The 19,794-nt window shown below is 36.3% G+C and overlaps 1 protein-coding gene across 1 annotated transcript; it reads right to left on the reverse strand.

The window, feature by feature from the left end:
- Window positions 1–302: 302 nt before the first annotated feature.
- LOC116168860 lies at window positions 303–18,502 on the reverse strand. Its single transcript, XM_031484854.1, has 9 exons — window positions 18,264–18,502; window positions 17,910–18,211; window positions 9,302–11,098; window positions 5,862–5,998; window positions 5,594–5,811; window positions 5,246–5,499; window positions 878–1,077; window positions 697–830; window positions 303–643 (listed from the first exon to the last, which is right to left on the reverse strand). The coding sequence occupies exons 2-9, from the start codon at window positions 18,203–18,205 to the stop codon at window positions 377–379; spliced, it is 3,303 nt and encodes a 1,100-aa protein (XP_031340714.1). The 5' UTR covers window positions 18,206–18,211; window positions 18,264–18,502; the 3' UTR covers window positions 303–376.
- Window positions 18,503–19,794: the final 1,292 nt, after the last annotated feature.

Below are 19,794 nucleotides of genomic sequence, written 5' to 3' on the forward strand. Positions count from 1 at the left end.
GCTACCGTTTACTTTTTTATTATTTACTTTTTCAGAAAAATGCAAAAGTTTTTGCTTGTTCTAAAATGGCTATTCCCGTTTATACTTTTTAGAATAAAGCGTCAATTGATTTAAGATATGACAAAGACTAGGCCTGAGATTTGGGGTTGCCTCAATAATGTAACTTTTCATTCCTGCTGCATTCTATCCCCTACCATTGCACCTGCAACGCATCCTAATCTAAAACAGGGAGACTAGTTTTCTACACAAGCTGATGGGTCTATAGAACAAAATTTGGTTGTGCGATCAACAAAAACAAAACAAGGGTTTTCAAGCACTTTTATTTAAAAGATTGTACAATAAAACAAAGCATATAAAAAACTCAACCCCATAAACATTATTTTCCCGTTGTTAAAAATGTATGCGTCAAACCACATAATTGCTTTAATTTATTTACAATACCAGCAGAACAGCCTTTCGTTAAATTGTGACTCAAATCGAACGGATCTTGAATACACATGGCCGATTCAGACCTAAAATGCTCAGTGGTGTTTTCAGAAACTTTTCGAACATATATTGACATTTCCAGAGGTAAACCGGTAACCTGTGCGTCTTCGGAAAATAGAGATTTTATTATGGTATGTCCTAAGAGAGGACAAATCACCTATAAATGTTCACATGCAAACCACATACTGCAAATACAAAGTGAATACGTACATCTTTTTCATAATTAAACTTGCTATAATACAAAAAAAAATCCACGAGTAATTCCTTGAGAGATTTTTCACATAAATTAATATGTGGCCTAATCGCTTCTGGGGTAAATGAATCGAAATTGATAACGCCCCAGCCTGAAAATTACATGAATTTGAGCAATACTTATGTTAGACAGGCTTACCATCAATAATAAGCGAGGCTCCCGGTGCTAAATATTTAAGCTTGTGAACTGCGGTTAAATATCCCAAACTTTGATAAAAAAAGATTACCATCATCGAAAGCGAGTACGTTGTGATATGGCCCGTCAATTTAGTGCAAACCAGCCATTGCTTTAGTATAAGAATTAACTGCTGAATCGTCGGTTGCAATTCTATACACAGCCTAAATTCAAAATCAATTATGGTCATTTTAAGATAAGTCACGGACAGGTAAAAATTTGAGTTGTAGATTTAACATCATTAATAGGGTGATCAATCTAATTATTTCTTTTAATTACTGAAGAGTGCAAAATTAATGCAGAATATAGTGCTCTTATCAGTCGACTATATTGCCCTTTTCTCTCATCAAGAATTTTTGAGGCTTGAGAAAACTGAACTGAAATGGTAGGTGTCATTCATTTTGTAAACAAGCAAACATAATAGATCTTAACACCGGTCATTATTTGTGAATAAACTGATTTTTAGAGAAACTTAAGGGGAAGTTATTACAGTTAATAAAGTGTTTGATTTTTACACCAACATATGGTCATCATCTTGGAGAAAATTAATAAATATTGAATTTCAACATCGAAAAAATAATTTTTAAAACTGCAAAGCGACAAAAATCCGTAAACATCCCAAAGATTAAAAAATTTGAATTTCAACATAGGCAAATTTACACATATACCGCTTCAAAGGTAGCGTAAACGAAAGTATGTCTGGAGATAAGAGCATTTAGAATAACACGCAATCTGTGTTGAGTAGATAAGTGCGAGCTCGACCGTGTTGCCAGTTCTAATAACCGTTGCCACGGGAGGAATTTTAGAACGTATGGAAGTCTATCTAGAAAAACACGCGAATTCGCCGGTTTCGGATTTCTCGGGGGGGGGGGGGGGGTGGTTCCAGTGATACAAAGAAACACCTATGCCGTAAATCGCAGGGCAACATAAAGTTGTTCGAAGGCCTGGGGTGCTATTCTTGACCTCACTCGAATTGGTTCGTATTCGTTTTAAAACGAAGTATGAAAATTCGCATACGACTATCATTTACTATTCATGTGTACCCTTCGTAACGCTTGTAATTTCAATTCGAATGATATGTTTGGCAACGTAGAATTTGGTAGCAGTAAATACCTTCATACGAAAGGTTTCCTTGACAACAGTTTGTATACACAACTGCTTTCTTATAACTGAGGAAATTACAAAAAGTGCTTATGGGCCCCACAGACTTCCGACTGTTGTCGGTTGTTGGTACCTATGTCGAACAAGTACGACAGACTCCATACACCTCGTGTTTGTTCGATCGGAAGGCAAAAAGTCGGATGTTGATATTTTACACGACGTCCGATTTTACCCATGCACTTCCGATTTCTTTGTCCGATCGTGTCAACTGAGTTACACGTCGTGCAAATCGGACGAACAAGTCGGTCTTCTGTGAGGCCCTTAACAGTGAGTTGCGAACAGTGGAATTTGTAATATCTACGAAATTTGGTCGCTTCCAAAAAATCGTACAGCAACCAAAACCCTCGCCAAAACCTTCACAAGAATGACTATGCGTAAGTATGTAGCTGTAAGGCCAGCCAGACCAGACCAAGAGACTTGTCTTAAGACATGCAAGTGCGTTAATTAACATTAACGTGCATGTGAGAGTTTCAGCCACAGATGGACGTTGTTGTAGGCGTTCGTTAACTCACGTGCAATGTCTCTTGGTGTGTTGTTTCGTTAAATGAAATATGTTCATCACTCAATTCCTCAAATGGATTTTTAAACATATTCTGAATACGGTCGACAAGTTACGTCAAGGTAAAAAAAATGGCACATGTCATAAATTCGACTGGTTTATACCGCTCGTTGTAAAAACGAATGACATTTACGAATTCGAAATATTTTCGAACGGTCAAGAATACCATTCGACCAAAGTGCATCGTTTTGGTTCAAAAAACGAATAACCTTGATAAATACGTAGGGTCAAGAATAGGACCCCTGATTTATAGTATAGGCGTTCGCATTTGGTGATTAAAATTTACGCGAATAACCATTCGTTTCCACACCACTTTAGACACATCAGGACGATATTAAAGATGTTATAAATAAAGAACGTTTTTCTAATCTCGATTGTAATGGCTAGTTGCCCCGCTAAAATGCCAAAGGTAAAATAGCAGGTATTTGTATAAAATAAATTGAATGTAATGGCTAGTTAAAAAAGTAAGTCCAGCGAAGTTTACTGACATCAATTCCAAGACGCAATGTGCTATAAATAAATCTGTATATCTGTTATCAGCGACTTGTGGTAAAAATTTAAAGACAATTAATTTGTGCATTTACTCCCAGCAAAACTCAATTAATAAATGGGCAAAATTAATACTCAGTACAGTGGGGAATTGGCTTTTTATTCCTATGCAGAACAAAATATCGATCCATACTTTCGAGAACCTGAAGCAGGTGTGCTTGGATTTGCAATTCATACGGACAACTTTGTACTAACATTTCCTTTCAACAAGAAGCTGATATTACGAGCGGTGGCAAAAGTTCAGCTGCGCCGCCACGAAGCGATCTGTTTCCATATTTCTAAGTTGAAGCTGATTAATAATGTCAATCGTAACCTGAAGAAAACCCCAGTCACATCAACAATTAAGTTATTTTAAATATTTGATTTGTATAAAGTACTGGTCAATTATTTTTAAATGGTTAAACGACATTTATTCGCACAAACGCACTTCGCATTGATAGGAAATATTCAACTTTATTTATAAATGAAATAAAATCAATGTATAACAACTCACGGTCAGATGCTGAAAGCAAATTAATTGTATTTTATGAACACCCTGTACAATAAAATATATCGAACTGAAATACGTTAAGAATTTTCAGCTGTGAGTCCAAAACTTTATAAGTAAATGGCGTCCACAAAAAACACCACTTAATGTAAGTACGTGATTAAATCGTCTTTACATAAATATGCAGTTGGATATCGCAAAATGTTTTTAAACTGTTACTGTGATCTGCACGGATCGGCTATAGACTTCTCACTGATTGTTTCTGTCAAATTGAAATTAACCCTCCAGCTGTACTCTGCACGGACCGCCCACAGAATTCTCTGGGGTGCTCCGCCGCGGAAATTTTTACTTTCTTGCTTTCTTCCTTGGAAAAGCTGCGAAGGCAACTTGATGTAGACGATGGCTCGCTCTTGGCTTAATCTTTTCTTCGGGATCCACCCAATCGAACAATTGGTTGAAAATTGCGCGGCACACTTTGCGATTACGATTTTGCACTTTGTAACGCCGCTTAACGAATGAATTTCCGACAATTTATACTTGTATTTACAATCCACGTAGTTACATCTGACCTTAGCAGCGCTCTATCTTACAACACGGAATTGTTTAAATACTTAACCGAAGGTTTTAACATTGGTAACGAGTAGACGTATTTAGCAACTCTCCTCGTCATTTGTTTGTTCGGCGCAGTTTAAGAAGTAGCCATGTGTGAATAGATATTTGTAAAGGTTGCAAGCGCAGTAAGTATTAAATCTGCCAGTGCAATATTCAGTATCATTTTTTTTAAAATGTGCAATCAAAACGGAGTCCAGACATTTCCTGTGTAATTTTTATTCAATTAATCTAAAACCCAAAACCCTCAGAAAGTTCATAGTTCATTGCCTTTTTCAACACCCCACACAAATGGTAACTGGTACAAACTTTTTTCTCTTCAGAGTAGCGGCATACGTTGGTGCAATTATTAGATAGTGTGTTACGCTATCCCATTGTGGAGAGAATTTTCATTTGTGCTATTTGTTTAAATAAACCAGTATTTCTTTTGGTAGCTAAATTGATTTGTACTGTTTTTACTACCCTCACATCTTCTCAATTTCATACGGGGCGAGTTAAGTTAGAAATTGAGTGGCGCTCAACCATTGGTAAGTGCAACAAAGGATGAAGATCAAATGCCCAGAACCAACTACCACTGTGACAGATCTCAAGCTTGTATTTTCTTGTTTAACCCCCACCTAGTTGGCCGTTTATACGGCTGGTTTCAGGAAACACAGCGCCAACTATACGAACTGTTACTTCAGTTCAGTTTTCTTTCTATATTCCTAATATGCACGGTATCAACTGTCCCAGTTCAGATATTTTAACCTATCACAACAACTACAAAATCCATTAAAAAAGAGCATTAGATTCTGTGTTGTAGCCCTTTGATCGATGTGGGTGAATTTATAAAAATCTGAAATTTTCTGACTGACTCAGAAAATGTCTCTGAAAATATGAGAACTTCAAGATCAATAACAGGCAGTGCCGGAAAAACAAAACAAACGTCCAAATTTTTACTTGTCCACTAAATAAAAAGTCCACCCACCGTAAATATTTGGTGTTTTCCACACTTAAACCGTGTCGAAATGATAAATCACAATCTAATTGAGTAGGAACGTGGTAGACTTGTACAATCGGCGTTCTAGCGCTAGCGATCGGATTGAGATCACGGAAAAGCTTTGGCTTCTTCACAAATACTTTCATTACGTCAGTTACGTATCTAACTTGATTACGTGAATCTTGGTTTTTTTCGCCGAAATACATGTCGTCCAAGTCGACAAATAAATCTAAATCACTATGCTGCATAAACAAAATTATTAGTCGAAGAATGTTCTAATTAATTTCTCCCTACATTCGACTTTTAGCCGAGTAAAGCGGAAAGATTTGCATTTACCTTATTTCCTAGTCCAGAGACCTGTGACCCGAAGGGATAAACGGCGCAATGCGGATAGAGTTCCGTCAAAGCTGCTTTAATCGCGCAACAGCATTCATTAACCTTTGCCTGATTCTGTAGAACTTCTTTTGCTTCCTTTACAAGTCTATTAGCCTCCTGCGTTATGAACTTTTCGCTAACAAGAAGATTTTTCACCTTTTGGTTCAAAGTGATCTTTTCTAAATTGAAATAAAATATAAAACTGCGTTTTTCGATAACGGATACGTACTTGAACGTTTTCCCTTTCCTTGCCTGGTCATGCGGTGTCGCATGATAGACATATCATCACCGAATATAACCAACTGGCAGGTTGTGCACTCATATTCCGTGAGCTTCAGTTGTCGACTTGATCCTAACTTTTGGCATCTAGAAAAAAATGTTAGTTTCAGTTAAAGGTAAACCTTTTTCGCAGTAAAACAAGAGTAAGCTATCGTCTAACTCTAACTAACAGTAGAGTTTTTACTTCGATAATCTGATTTACCCTATTCTGTTTTTTTGATTTCGCTTAGTTATTGGGTTCGTTTGGCCGCTAAAAAAAAGGCATCTTAGGGTAATGTGCTAGTCAGGAGGCCTCTAAACATGAAGCAATATGCCTACCAAACAGGAAAGTTTTATGAAGTGGCTGCAGTTCACAAACATAGTCTCAAAGGCTTTATATTGGAAGCCTTAAATGTTGAGGGGGCATTCGAACGCCTCTCTAAAATCAATGATAATAATAATAATAATAGCTAAATTTTTTTATTTTTTTGTGTGTTAGCGTTGGCTGTTGTGGCCATCAATTTTGGTAAGTATGAATTACATACTATTCCTTTATTTTCTTAATCTGTATTTTATTATTATTATTATTATACAGTGTGTCCCATATCGCGTGGGATAGCATGGGTAACTTTCTTATTATTAAAGATAGAGAATGGGTTAAATAAACAATGTTTTGCAGTTTTAGATGCTTATTTAAAATTTCCTTGTGGAAATTCAAAATGTCCAATAGGTTCGACGTAAATTCAAAAAAACTAAAATTGGTCATTTCCTTTAATGTCTTACATCATCGAAAGTATAAGAGATATAAAAAAAGGTGTTATATAAAAGTTACTCTCTTTGATACGCTTCATACCAATTATATCAACGGTTTTTATATTTTAATCAAGTAGTCTATGATGAATTTAAATTGATGCTATAACCAGTGGCGGCGCGTAGTGATGTGTCTTGGGGGTGCACAATTAAAAAAAGGGCCTATTAAATGGCATAAAAAGCCCTCTAAATATTCCAGGGTTTATTGAATTTTCTCGTTTGTCATGGCTGCTGAGAGCGAGAGAAAGCACAACAAAATTTTATACGGTGTATAATGTTGGATAAAACATACCTGTTCTTTTTTATTTCCTCATTACGTTTTTCGATACTCAAACGATATGCATTATTTAACTGTTGCCGTATATCTTGCTTACCTGATAAATTAAATCCCAATTTAGCAGATATATGTCTTTCAAGATTAATATTTTTTAATTTTTTCAGATAAATGCAATAAGTGTGTAACGCCATTCTTTGTCCATTATGATGCCTCATCACCGAGCTCATCACCAAACAACAAACACGGAAAACAAAAAATTGTCTCAGTCAACTATGATTACCATTTAAAAAAATTTAAGTTGCGTTATAACTCGAAAATTATAAAAAAAGAATAAATATTAATAAATGTATCTTATCAAGCGGAAAAAAATCTACAATTTTTGTTCTTTGAATATTTCTGTATTTCTAATACTAACTATTCTACAACAGTTAAATGAAAAATCATTAAATCTGTTTTTCGCCCACATCTAGTAAACTGTGGATTTTTTCAAAAAACAAAAGCATATCTTGAATAAGCTCTTAAAACGACAACTCTTTCCTCATTTAACCGAATCTCTATGTCTTACGGTTTCCGAGATCCTAATGCTTAAAATGAAAAAAACTCACCCTGTATATCTATCTATCAATGTCATATACATATATATCTCAAGATATCGAGATGCTGTTTTCGCGAGCTTGTTTAGGCATCATTTGCTACTTTTTCATGAAAAAAAATCGAACCAATGCATTTAATTTTTTTGAGAAAATTAACCATCTGTCGGAATGTCGAAAAAAGCCCTCAAGCGGTGATATGTGAAACTATTAAAACTTCAATAATATTTGGAGCTGAAGAATAGCTCTTTTGAACTAACCCAAGTTTGTTTAAATCGGCTCAGCCGTTTCGAAGATACAGGGTGTTCTTTACGGAAACCTTTGAATACCCCCCACCACTTCATTTTTAGAGATACAGGAAAAATTGTCAAACAAAAAGGTTCAGATTATCGTCGACTTCAAAGACCGGACATTTTTTTGTTAGGTTAATATAGCGGAATTCACAGAAACATCACTTTTTTAGATTCCAGATTGCAGTTACGCCCCCTAGCGGCCATTTCAGAAACTTAAAAATATTTTCCAGGTTTTTCTCGTGGCCGTTTTAGTAATAATTTTTTTTACCACAAGCCTCTACGATGGATAGGTTCTCAGATACAGTACCTCGCATTCTTAGTTGGCCACCCTGTACATGGCAATCTGTAGGTAAATGTTGGAAAACCGGAATATTCACGTTGTTGCAAATGAGAACACTGTGAGTGTAGGGGAGAGAAGAACAGAGCCGCGTATGGGAGTATAATCAGGTATGCACCTATCCCCACTCTTTCTTCTATGCGGGAATTAAATTCGTGTTTATTAATTGCGCTGCCTTCCAAAGGAGAAACTCAGATGTGAATGGGAGGATATTTCAACTCATCGATAAGTGTAAGATATTTGAATTGCATCAAAATATGAATCGACCGGTTTTGAGGATTTTGCACTTCCTCATCCTAACATTCCTGAAAAGGTCTATTTAAGGGGATTTATCTCGTGAACATATTTGTGTATTTTTTATGAATAAGGGAACCCAATCTAAAAATATCGGTACTTACTGTTTTTTCTCATTAATTGTGAAAGTGAATTTTAAGTTCAGTAATACCATTCTTTTATGTGGGTTGAATTTTATTTAGCATCCAGAGGTGTGTAAATTTACTTTGAATCAACTTTGTACCAGTATATGAGGTACATCCCTCCATCGCTGGGGGGCGCTGCTACACGTTTTTAATAATGTACAAAAAAATAGTCACATGAAAATACTCAAGCGCGTCAGACATTGATAGTGTATATGCCCCACGTGTCTCTGATATTGAAGGTATGTTAATCTGCCAGTTTACATGGTGGGGGAGGTTGTACGGAAAGGTAAAAAACGGGATTTATTCAAGCGTGTCAGATATTTGGAGCGTTGTACGTATAATTTATAACACGACCGCCTATGCTTCAACTGCTGAACGCACTCAACTTTATTGACGTTTTGTTCCACATTGGCATGTGGAAATAACTTCTGTTAATTTTGAATAATTTCCTTCAAAATTAAAAAAACTCCAACGCGCTCGAGAATGTCAAGGTAACATATTTTTTTGCGTTTCTGACTTCTCCACGCCCTTACGTCGGGTTCAAACGGTCAGATTATTAAAATGCACACTTTTGAACACCTAGGCAGCCCACCTTACTTTATAGTCTGACGCGCTCAAGTAAATCCCAAAATCCACTATTAGGCTCCCCTACTACTTATATGATTCGTGCATAGAAGATAGTTACCTGTCTTTGTGACGATCGGCCCTTATATGGTACAACCAGGTCGGCTCTCGATGAATGTGTGTGTTGCATATCTCGCAATAAAATTTAGTCTTCTTCTTATTGCCAACATTAACCTTGTGAGATGTTAACATGACGTGCAGCAAAATCTGTTCACGTTCTTTAGCCAGTTTCACTTTGCACACCAAACACTCGACGTGAGTCTGTGTAATTCTCATCCCTCTATCAAAATCGGCCCAATGCCGATGCTCGATTAAATTATGCAACTCATTCTGACTATTCCCATCGAAAGATTTCACAATCTTATGCTCCACGTCTTCTTTAGTAACGGGTTTTGCGTCGGTTTGCGGCTGGTCATTCTCCGTGTCGGACGGCTCATCTTCTGATTCCGAATCTGACTTTTCATTACTATTTTCAGATAGTTTGCGAGTACCGTTCGCGCTTGTCGAAGGTATTTCGACTAAATCATGAACTACAGCATCGGGTTGTTCCACATCATTAATTAGCAAATCGAAGTTGTTGCTATTTGTTTGGTAAACTTTCCGCTGAAGTACAAGCAAATCGGACTGCTGGGAATTCTCTTGAAGTACCTGTTGTTTATGACACTTGTCCTTTAAATGATGGTGTATTAAATCGTAAAACACGTTCAAGTTTTTACACAGTTGACACGTGGCCGAATTGGCAGACGATGGAAGGAAGTAGACCTGATGAGCTTGGTATTCGACTTCTTGACCGATCCAGTAGCGGTGATAAGCTTCCAAGTTATCCACGCATTGGCTGTCGTTCGCTTTTTTGAAGTGCTTAGCGCCTTCCAAGTGTTCTTTCGTGAGTTTCAAGGCAAATTTGCAACAACACAAAAGACAAGCGCAGTCGGTGGCATTGTGTGACAGTATTAGATGCAGCTCGCTGCCGTTTTTCATTTTTGTTTTTCCGGAAAACTGATGATTGCCGTACAGCAGACGTTCCAGATTCGAATGATAATGAATAACGAAATCAAAGCGCATAGGCGATTGAGGCGTGAAAGTCAAACAATTATTGCAAGTATTTTCGTTAATGTAACCATTTACAATACTAGACTTTATTGGACTGATAGATGCAATTTGATCAGTTTGTCCATCATCGGGTTTGATTGCTTCCACTTCTTCCCCATACAGTTGCGCCTGCATTTTCAAAATCGCTACATTTCTGTACGTTTTAAACTGTTCCAAAATCAGTTTTTTGTGTCTCTTATCCAAAAGGTGATCCTTAAGCGATGTGTATGCAACATAGGAGCAAGTGCAAAGTTCACATAACGTATAATACTTATTAAACGGTACAAAGTACAATTGATGCACTTGAAATGCCAGCTCTTGACTCATCCATTGCTTGTGAAAGACTTCTACATTGGGTAAAGACGCTGAAACTTTATTGGCAGTATGCCTTTTCCCTTCAATGTGCGATACGACAGATTTGCGGCCGACAATAGTATCACATATTAAGCAGCTGCACATATCGTCATCTATAATTCGTAACGTGTAATAACTGACGCCGTTTATATAAACCGTATCGTTTTTAAATTCTCTGGTGATGTAAAAAAACCTTACAACTTCTGGGAAATATCCAACCGAAAAACGAAACTTAAACTTGGTGGGCAGCGTAACAGCACAAGTACAGCCACTTGCAGTTCCTACACCTTCAACTTGCACCGGCGGTTGGAGATCCAATACACTGTTCTGATTGGATAACACCTGCTCAAAATGTTCATGTTGTTGAATGCTCTCCCAACAGTCTATCTTCACCAATTCGCCACATTTACTGCACCTAATCAAACATGTTTATAGTTAATGATCTGACAAAACAAGAAATCAATATACACATAAACTATACAATGGCACAAACATGAGAGGAATTCAGGCAAAAAATTAAAAAATGGACAGCGCTTTGAGGCGAGTAACTTAGTGCATTTTCCATGCATTGAATAGTGCTTTGTGTACAAAGGAAAATAAGTTATGGCATAAATATGAATCTTAGCATTGCCTAGTCTGCGCATGCGCACACATGATGTTTAAAATATGCGATATGTTTGCCTTTACTAGAAGAATCGTTGGTTAAAATTTCAAAAAAAACATTAAAGTTGGCATTGCGCAGTTTGCGCATGCGCACCTTAATCGTAAAGATTTTTCTTGGTTCATGTGCCAGTGCTATAAGCTACCGAATTCAAAAAGAACGAATATATTGAAAACTGTAGCAGTAGTAAAGGCCTCGGACGGGCGGACGGAGAAAGTGACCATAATAGCGCCTTCCATCATGAATTCCTTCGGAACGGTGTCCTTTCATAACCAAAAATGAAATGTACCATTATCACAATTTATCGCTGCGTAAATTAAAACATTTGCCATACTGGACATGGAATAAATAACAATAAACTAAGAAATAACATTTTGTGCTATCTCTTTGGTTAATCTCGAGATTAAGTTGGTATCATCTTTGGTCTTTGGATCCTCATTTATGCACCAATTTCGTCGGCAAAACAACACAACACTTTAATTTCATGGCGAGGATATCAATATTACGCCACCTTTCTTTGGTTAAGGTGAAGGTTAAGTTGGTAGAGCAAAATGTTGGTTTGGAAAGAAGGCGCAGGGATTGGTTTTGACCTACTTTTAGGGGAATTTTCTTAGTCCTGGATTTTTTTTGCAATAGGTAACATAAACCTTGAAGGTGTGTGCAAGACGGCGATCAAATTTCGCTGTCTTAAGGGAAGCCCCCTCCCCTCCTTAATCATTTATAACGCAACTCCTTTTTGAGATCAGCGTTTTGGGGGGAGGGGGGTAAAAATTAATTTTACCTTTCAAGGTTATGTAAATTAAAGGTCTCAAGGAAAGGAATCCTGGAATAATTATATCCATTTATAATGCCAATACTTTAAGAGCGAATATCTTGAAAACTGTTTGTCGGAAGAAAGTCCTGACAAAGGAAAAAAGAATCGTCTGGACGAGACATATTTATTGGTGAAGTCTCACCACTATACATTCTGCAAATGAGGGAGCTGGTCACAGCAACAATATCTCGAGCTTTCCAAAAGAGGGGTTGATCAAATGATATGATGTTACTGCAAAACTGGTCGTCTGCCATGAGTGCACAAATTAGGGTATCATATTTTCATCTCTATCTAGCCCCTGAAAAGTTTTGAAGTGGGCGGCTACCTGCGCCTGTTTTTATACTAGACTAGACGACGTACAGATGCCCGCAGTTTGTAACAGGTGGTCGCTTTAGGCTTAAAAAATGTTGGTATTGATTTTACAAATTTGCCAGTATAGGAAATTTTATGCGTGAGATCTGGTGCTGAGGGCAGTACATCACCGACTAGCTGAGCAGCACCTATAGTAGTTCAGTTATTGGTATTGTATATAATCCAGGATTTTTGTGCACTATACATGGTTTCAGAAGAACTGACAGTGTCAGCAGGCATGTAAGTTTTCAGACGAGGGATTTCTTTATCCAGGAAGTATGGCAGAGTATGGAATGATACCTCCTATCTCATGGAACGTATTTTCTCAGTCCAAAGTGCTCACATTAACATCTGCGTTGTCAAAGACAATCTGAATAAGTGCGCCTTTTTCAATTCCTAGTCTGTTCGCGCAATAGGCAAGTTTGACATTTTTTTATTGTAACTGTAATCGAGAGATTTTGTTCTTTTAAAACGACCAAAAAAAATTTGGGCACAAAATATTGATACTTATAGGTAAAATAACAAGTTTTCCGTTGCACGTCATTACTGGAATAATTTCACATACCAACCTAAATATTTAAATGGGATGTATTGTTATAAGTTAAAAACAGTTTATTTGAAATTATACGGTTGGTACAGAAATGCGACGTTGGCGCGACTCTGTACTATGCATTTAAGGTTATGTTGCTATCTGTCACCCATTCTGTCACCTTGCGTGTGCTTCGAATCGTCTAGTTTATCGTAGTTTCGTGCCTTTTTATCAAGCTTCTCAATTCCACAAACCAAACTGTTCTTTTCAGAGCAACTTTTTGTCGTACTGTGAAGCGTTATTTATTACGATGACGAAGAATTTGGATAGCACTGCTAAAAAAATGGTAGCCCCTGGTTACCTTTGCAGTCAGTAAGAGAGGTAACAAGAGCATAATTTTTACATTAGGTACCTATTCTACTAAGTAATTATCGTAGAGAGTGGCACAAGCTTTAAGTATCAGTATCTCCACGGTCAATACCATATCAGCTGCAGTGAAGAAGAATGAAGTGTTGAAATCGCCTTCAAAGAATCGTCATCGCCTGTGATAAATGTATCTAATTTGAACGTCGATGGTATTAGAAACATAATTTATAAAATGTACGAAAACAGTAAGTTGATCACACTTTGTTTCACAATTTGTATAATCAGAGTTGCAGAAGTGCATGTTACACTGGCATCTGTGCATGAACAGCTTCGTGAAAAAGTCATTTTTCTTTTCTTTTCTTTTTTTCTTTTTCTGCGTCAGCTATACAAACATTGGGTTTCATAATTCGTAATAGTAAACCGTTTAAAAATACTGATACGTTGTTGTCCTTGTATTGTGTTTTAATAAGGCCCAAATTGGAGTACTGTGATCTTATCTGGTATCCGATCTATTGGACCCACATTATCTCAATTGAGAAAATTCAAAGAAGATTTATGAAGTACGTTTCGTTTAAGCAAGATGGTGTCTATCCGGCTAGAGGTTGTCCCTATGATGAACTGCTTAGCCGGTTTAATCTGCAATCATTGGAGAAAAGACGTATTTGCAATAGTCTTAAATTTACCCATGGTCTATTACATAACCGTATTGATTGTCCTAGCGTCCTGTCCCTATTTAACTTTCATGTTCCGCCTCGTACTAGTCGCTATCCGTTAGTTTTTCTTAATCCGACACCCAAAACGAACTTGCTGTTAAAATCGCCAATGTGTTTGATGTCACAAAATTGTAATCAATACTGCACACAATGTGATTTAAATATCTGCTCATTATTAGATGTAATTAATCTATTTCATTATTCTTTAATTGGTTTGTCATTTCGTAGATATATATGTCTCCTTACATTTAAATATCTTTATTTTTTTATTTTTTTTGATAATCAATTTATAGTATATTATGTTTATTTTTCAATCATGCCATATTTAATTTCTGTAATTGTTCTGTAATTGGATGTACAAACATCTGTTGGACAATAAATCATTATTATTATTATTATTATTTTTCATGGTTCATTGGCATCATTGCGAACAGTGCTAAAAGAAATTGAATTTAAATGGAAAAAAACGAGCCCAGGCGAGGTCTAATGGAACTACCCCATGTGGCAAGTAAAAGAATTCGTTTTCTGCGCCAATACAAAGATTTCAATTAAAAAGATTTGTACCAATTTGTTTTTCTTGATGAAACGTGGATATTCCAAAATGGCACTATACAACGCTCATGGTAAGATAGTAATGGAAGAAGTGTGAAAACTATCAAAACTGATGGAAAGTGGTTGGTTTATTATTAATAGTGGTAACAATAATTATAGCAAAAAATATGTTACAAATAATTCTGCATGCTGGAAATGAGAATGGATTCATAGCTTCAAGTGGTGATTATCACGGAAATGAACCAGACGAATTTCTTACATTGGTTTCAAAATCAATTGTTTCCAAATTTAAGTGAACTCTCTGTCATTAATTTCCAGAATTAAACCAGAAAAAACATATTTTGTGGACCAATTAGCGGAACAATATGGTCATAAAGTGTTGCGCCTCCCACCCTACCATTGTATTTTTAACCCTATAGAGTTAATATGGGGTATAACAAAAACTTATTATAATAAACATATTGGCAGAGATGGGAGAACAGAGGCTGATTGTTTAAATATGTGGCAAGAAGCAATTAATGTCGTCACACCAGATATGTGGAAAAATTCAATCAAACACACTGAAGGTGAAATAATGAAATGGTATGAAAGAGAAAAAATGTTAGATATGCAAGATATACTGCCAATTATAATAAATTTAGGGGAAGATAGTGAGAGTGACACAGAAGATTCTTGTTAATTTGCAAATTAAGTAATTTGTACTTATTTACATTGTAAGATTATAAAATAATTACATAAAAGTGACTTATTACTGCAAAATACTATCCCCTGGCTTTGATGGTAAAGTATGACATGTAAATTGTGAAGCCTTTAAACCATGTAGAAAAGTTAATTAATGAATTTATCGAAATTGCTGTCGGTACTTAACTTCCCAGTATGTACTGCAAAGTGTTAATCCTTACATAAAGCTCCACCATTAAAAAGTCGATCGCCTGTAAGCAATTGATAATCGTTACATTCCTGTACACGTAGATATCTTGTACTTCATGACAACTGAATATAGAGTTAAGATTTGTAACCTATATAGGTTGTCTGGTGGGTTTATTTTTGTATAATTTTCTTGTGTTAATGTTTATTTGATTCAAGTTTTGAAGTTTGTAGGGATATATTAATTATGAGTAGGTACTGGGTGGGGTACTATAAAAAAAGTGTGGTTTTATGGCGCCAATTTAAAGGTAATTTAAGGCACGTAAAAGCGATTCTAAAATTGTTGATACTACATGCTTAGTAGGTCAAATGTGCTAGCAGTAGATACAATGATTTGAAAATAATTCTATAGTATACTAAATGTTTGTCAACGCTGCATAAGAACGACGTCAGAAAATTAATGACGTGCAACGGAAAACTTATTATTTTACCTATACGTCCACTGTAAGCATTTTAAAATCAAGGGTCGGCGCGAAGCAAGAAAATGCACCCGTGCGCGAGCCTACACCACATGACGTCAGTAGCCAAGACATTTGCGGTCGCGCTGGTAGAGTATACCAATGCAAGTAAAAAAAATTTCGCGAATCAGCTTTTTGATAACCTTGCACCATTGTGCAGACAATAAATAAAATAAACAAATCGATCCCAGTTTACGTGAATTCGTATACTCTGCTAGCGCGGCGGCAAATGTGTTTGCTACTTACGTCACGAGGCCTAGTCTCGCTCACAGATACGTTTTTTTCTTCACGCTGCTCACAGCTGACGCAAATATCAATATTTTGCTCTCGAATTTGCCCTCAAATTTTTTTATCGTTTTTTAATAACAAAATCTCTCAAAAAATGTTGAACCTCCCTCAATGCCTTGCTATAGCTGCACGAAAAACCCAGAGCTGCACAACTGCCAGGTGTTTTAAACCAAATTTTCGGTAGAGATATGCACCAACGCTTGTCATAATTGACGATATGAAAATTTGCATTGCCCAAAGTCAAGCACTTTTTTCTCCATCCCGCCAAGTTTGAATAATAAATAAGGAACATAAACATAAAATACACAACATAAGTATAAATGTCAAATATAAATGTATACCAATACCATTAAGGCAGTTTGTTTGAAAAAAATGAAACAAGTGCCAGAATTTCATGGTTTTCCAAGCACAGGGTTTTCGGCGTCGCAAATATAGATAGAAATTGTAGTTACATGCGCGTTTGCGATGTTGGTCTTTTTTTCTGTCGATATTCCGAGCGATATTCACTATTCTATAAATAAAAAAACAAAGTCTATATACACATCTGCTACTAACGATGAAGCATTTTTCATTATGTAGTTTTTGTACGTTGTCGTAGTTTTGTGAATTGAAGAAGTGTTTGCGTTGTAGGGGTATGATCAGTCGAATTCGTCCTTATAAAATTGAAGGTCGACCTATTTACAATTAAAATTTAAAAAAAAAGAAATCCCCAAAACTGCACAACATGAAGATCATACAAGTGTATAAAACGTAAGTTTCTAAATGTTGTCACATGTGTTTACGAACTCAGTAAATTTAGAGTCTCCTGTAATCTGGATAAGCCGAATGTGTAAATTATCTGTGAAAACACAAGTTATTTTGGGTGACAAATAGTGGGACGAATCTCATTTATTTTTTGAGTGTTAGTCCTGCTTGACTTTTCTGTATCTTGTATTTTTGTGTGGGTCACACACTGGGCCTGGGCGACCATGTGGTTCACACAGTAGTAGAGTACATTGTGCAGCATATATTGTGCACAATCAGAGAAATATAGAAAGTATTTCAGATCTTCCTCAGGGCCATTAAGACAATACGTTTTGCTGATAATAAATGCTGACTAAATGAAAATATTACACAAATTGCGACAGTGTACCTAGATTGCAAAAATTGATTTTCCAAATTAACTATTTCTTAAACGCCTTTATCTTGCTAGAAAGTTTTTCGGTTCGTTTAATAAAAGAAATAACATGGGAATACAACACAAATACTTGGGAGAACACAATGTAAATAACGGGCGATCAAAAATGAGTTGCTGTCAAGTCGCCTTTGGAAATTCAAGTTAAGTTCGATTTACCATGAAAACAAAAATTCCAAAGGTGACTCGACAGCAACTCATTTTTGATCGCATAGTATCTACCTAGGAAAACTTATACCTAATAATCGGGGAATAATGTGGGACTGCGAATACATGGAAAGTATTCCCAAATATGGCAATCCCTCAACTTTTTTCCCTAGGTGATTGACCCCTCAATCTATACCTTACACTTATGATAAAAAGCGTTCGAGTACTATGATAAATATACTGCACCTAATCATGTAAGGATTACATCTTTTCGCAGGATCCCTCACGTCCTTAACTCTAGCCAGTCTATCCCTGGCAAAGTCTGCGATTTGAAAGAATTGTGCTCGTTGTTCGGCATCGAAGCTTTCAATTTCCAAATTACAATATGGAATTACGGTCGTATTAAGCCACGATACGAATTCGTGCAACTGCGTTATTATTTCCGTCAGCGAAATCGTCCTGGTAGATCCGTAAACTCTACGAAACGTTCCATCTTCAAAAGAAGTCAGAATTTTGTCTGTATCGTAAACGGCACTGTCCATTTTAAACTGCAATAAGAATTTGGTAAATATTGGAAAATGTTTTTCAGGCGCTCCTTACTCGTATAATTTATGTTTGATATCATTTATCAGGGTAGTTTCATAGATAAATAATTATTAATAACAAGGCTATGTACAATACATAAAAAAATGGGGTTATGTTGTCAAAGTTGTCAACTTGGGATCACTAGCGCGGTTTTTCAAATTTCGATACTAAAGGAACTTTATTATTTTATTATTATGAAATTTATGCAAAACATGGAACATTATTTTTTGTTAACTAAGTGCTAACCTTTGTTTATTCATTATCAAAAGATAAACAAAGCTTTAAACAGTATCCGGAAGGGAATGTACCATACCTACAGGGTGCGTGCAAAGTACAGCGTGTCTTATGAATGCAAAATTCTTGATGTTGGAAGTTCGGAATCCTCCTCCAAAACTATGTTTGATGCCTTATGAAGAAACTTTTTTCAATATCAAAGTGAAAAATTGAAAACCAAACCCCGTACATTTTACCAATATCATCCATCAGAAAATAATGGGGAACTGCGTGGGGCTTTGAAAACTAATATTCGCCCACGAGTATTTCGACACAATTAAGATGCCTAGGTACATAACAAAATAATATAGTTGGAAAGTCTATTGACTGCTAACACTGAACTATAATTATACTGGAACGCGCGCTCCACAAGGGGGATCACTGTCCTACTCTCGCGCATGCATAGAGCAATTACAATTTCAATGGAATTTTTCTGCTACTGTCGTACGGCAAGTAAAATTTAAAAAAATTGCCGATTCAATCGACCAACAAATCGGACGTTACAATTTATCATAAAGGACACATTACCGGTATGTGAAGTTCCTGTGCCGCTTTTTCCGGAGCTGCGCTTTCTGGTTTTGCGACTTTCCGGCGCTATAGACGTTCCAGCAGATCCGCACAGTGTGTTTTCAAATCACATACAACCTTTCAATATGAATGAATGAAAGTTCAATACCACGTACCATTCGTTAGGGGAACAGTCTGTATATGATACTCCTGCTTCGGTCCATTAATTGTTCATTTCAGAAAAAAAAAATTATCGTCTTTATTATGTTTTGATTGCTGTGAATTGTATACTGGGTCCTTTTGACCATTGAATAAGCTTCACTATTCAATGCTCTGATTATATCGCCAGAACGCCGGGGGATTATTTACGAATAAGCACAAATTTGGTTTATTGTTCTTGAATTTGTTTCCTCAGTGTCTATTTTTCCTTTTAGAATTGTTCGTAATTGCGTATTATGTTCTTGTTTAAATGTTATCGCTTTTATAAATTATTAATTAGGTTTGTGTATTTAATTGTAAAACATGACATAGCGCGTTAAAATGTAGGTACATCTGATCGTTTGCGATAAGGAGTTTCTTTCGGACAAAATTTAATTAACCCACGTGTTCGTATCGTTTAGCAGGGAGTTCCGAAGAATTGCGCGATATTTCGGCATAAGTGGCGACGCGTTCCTTCGTACCGTAGTTGGCGCTATCAAGTCTAATTGTGATTGGCGGTGTTTTTGAAAATATGCCGCTCTCGAACTTAATGTTGACATACTCATAC

This window comes from Photinus pyralis, unplaced genomic scaffold (assembly GCF_008802855.1).
Source record: "Photinus pyralis isolate 1611_PpyrPB1 unplaced genomic scaffold, Ppyr1.3 Ppyr1.4_LG4, whole genome shotgun sequence".
NCBI lineage: Eukaryota > Metazoa > Arthropoda > Insecta > Coleoptera > Lampyridae > Photinus > Photinus pyralis.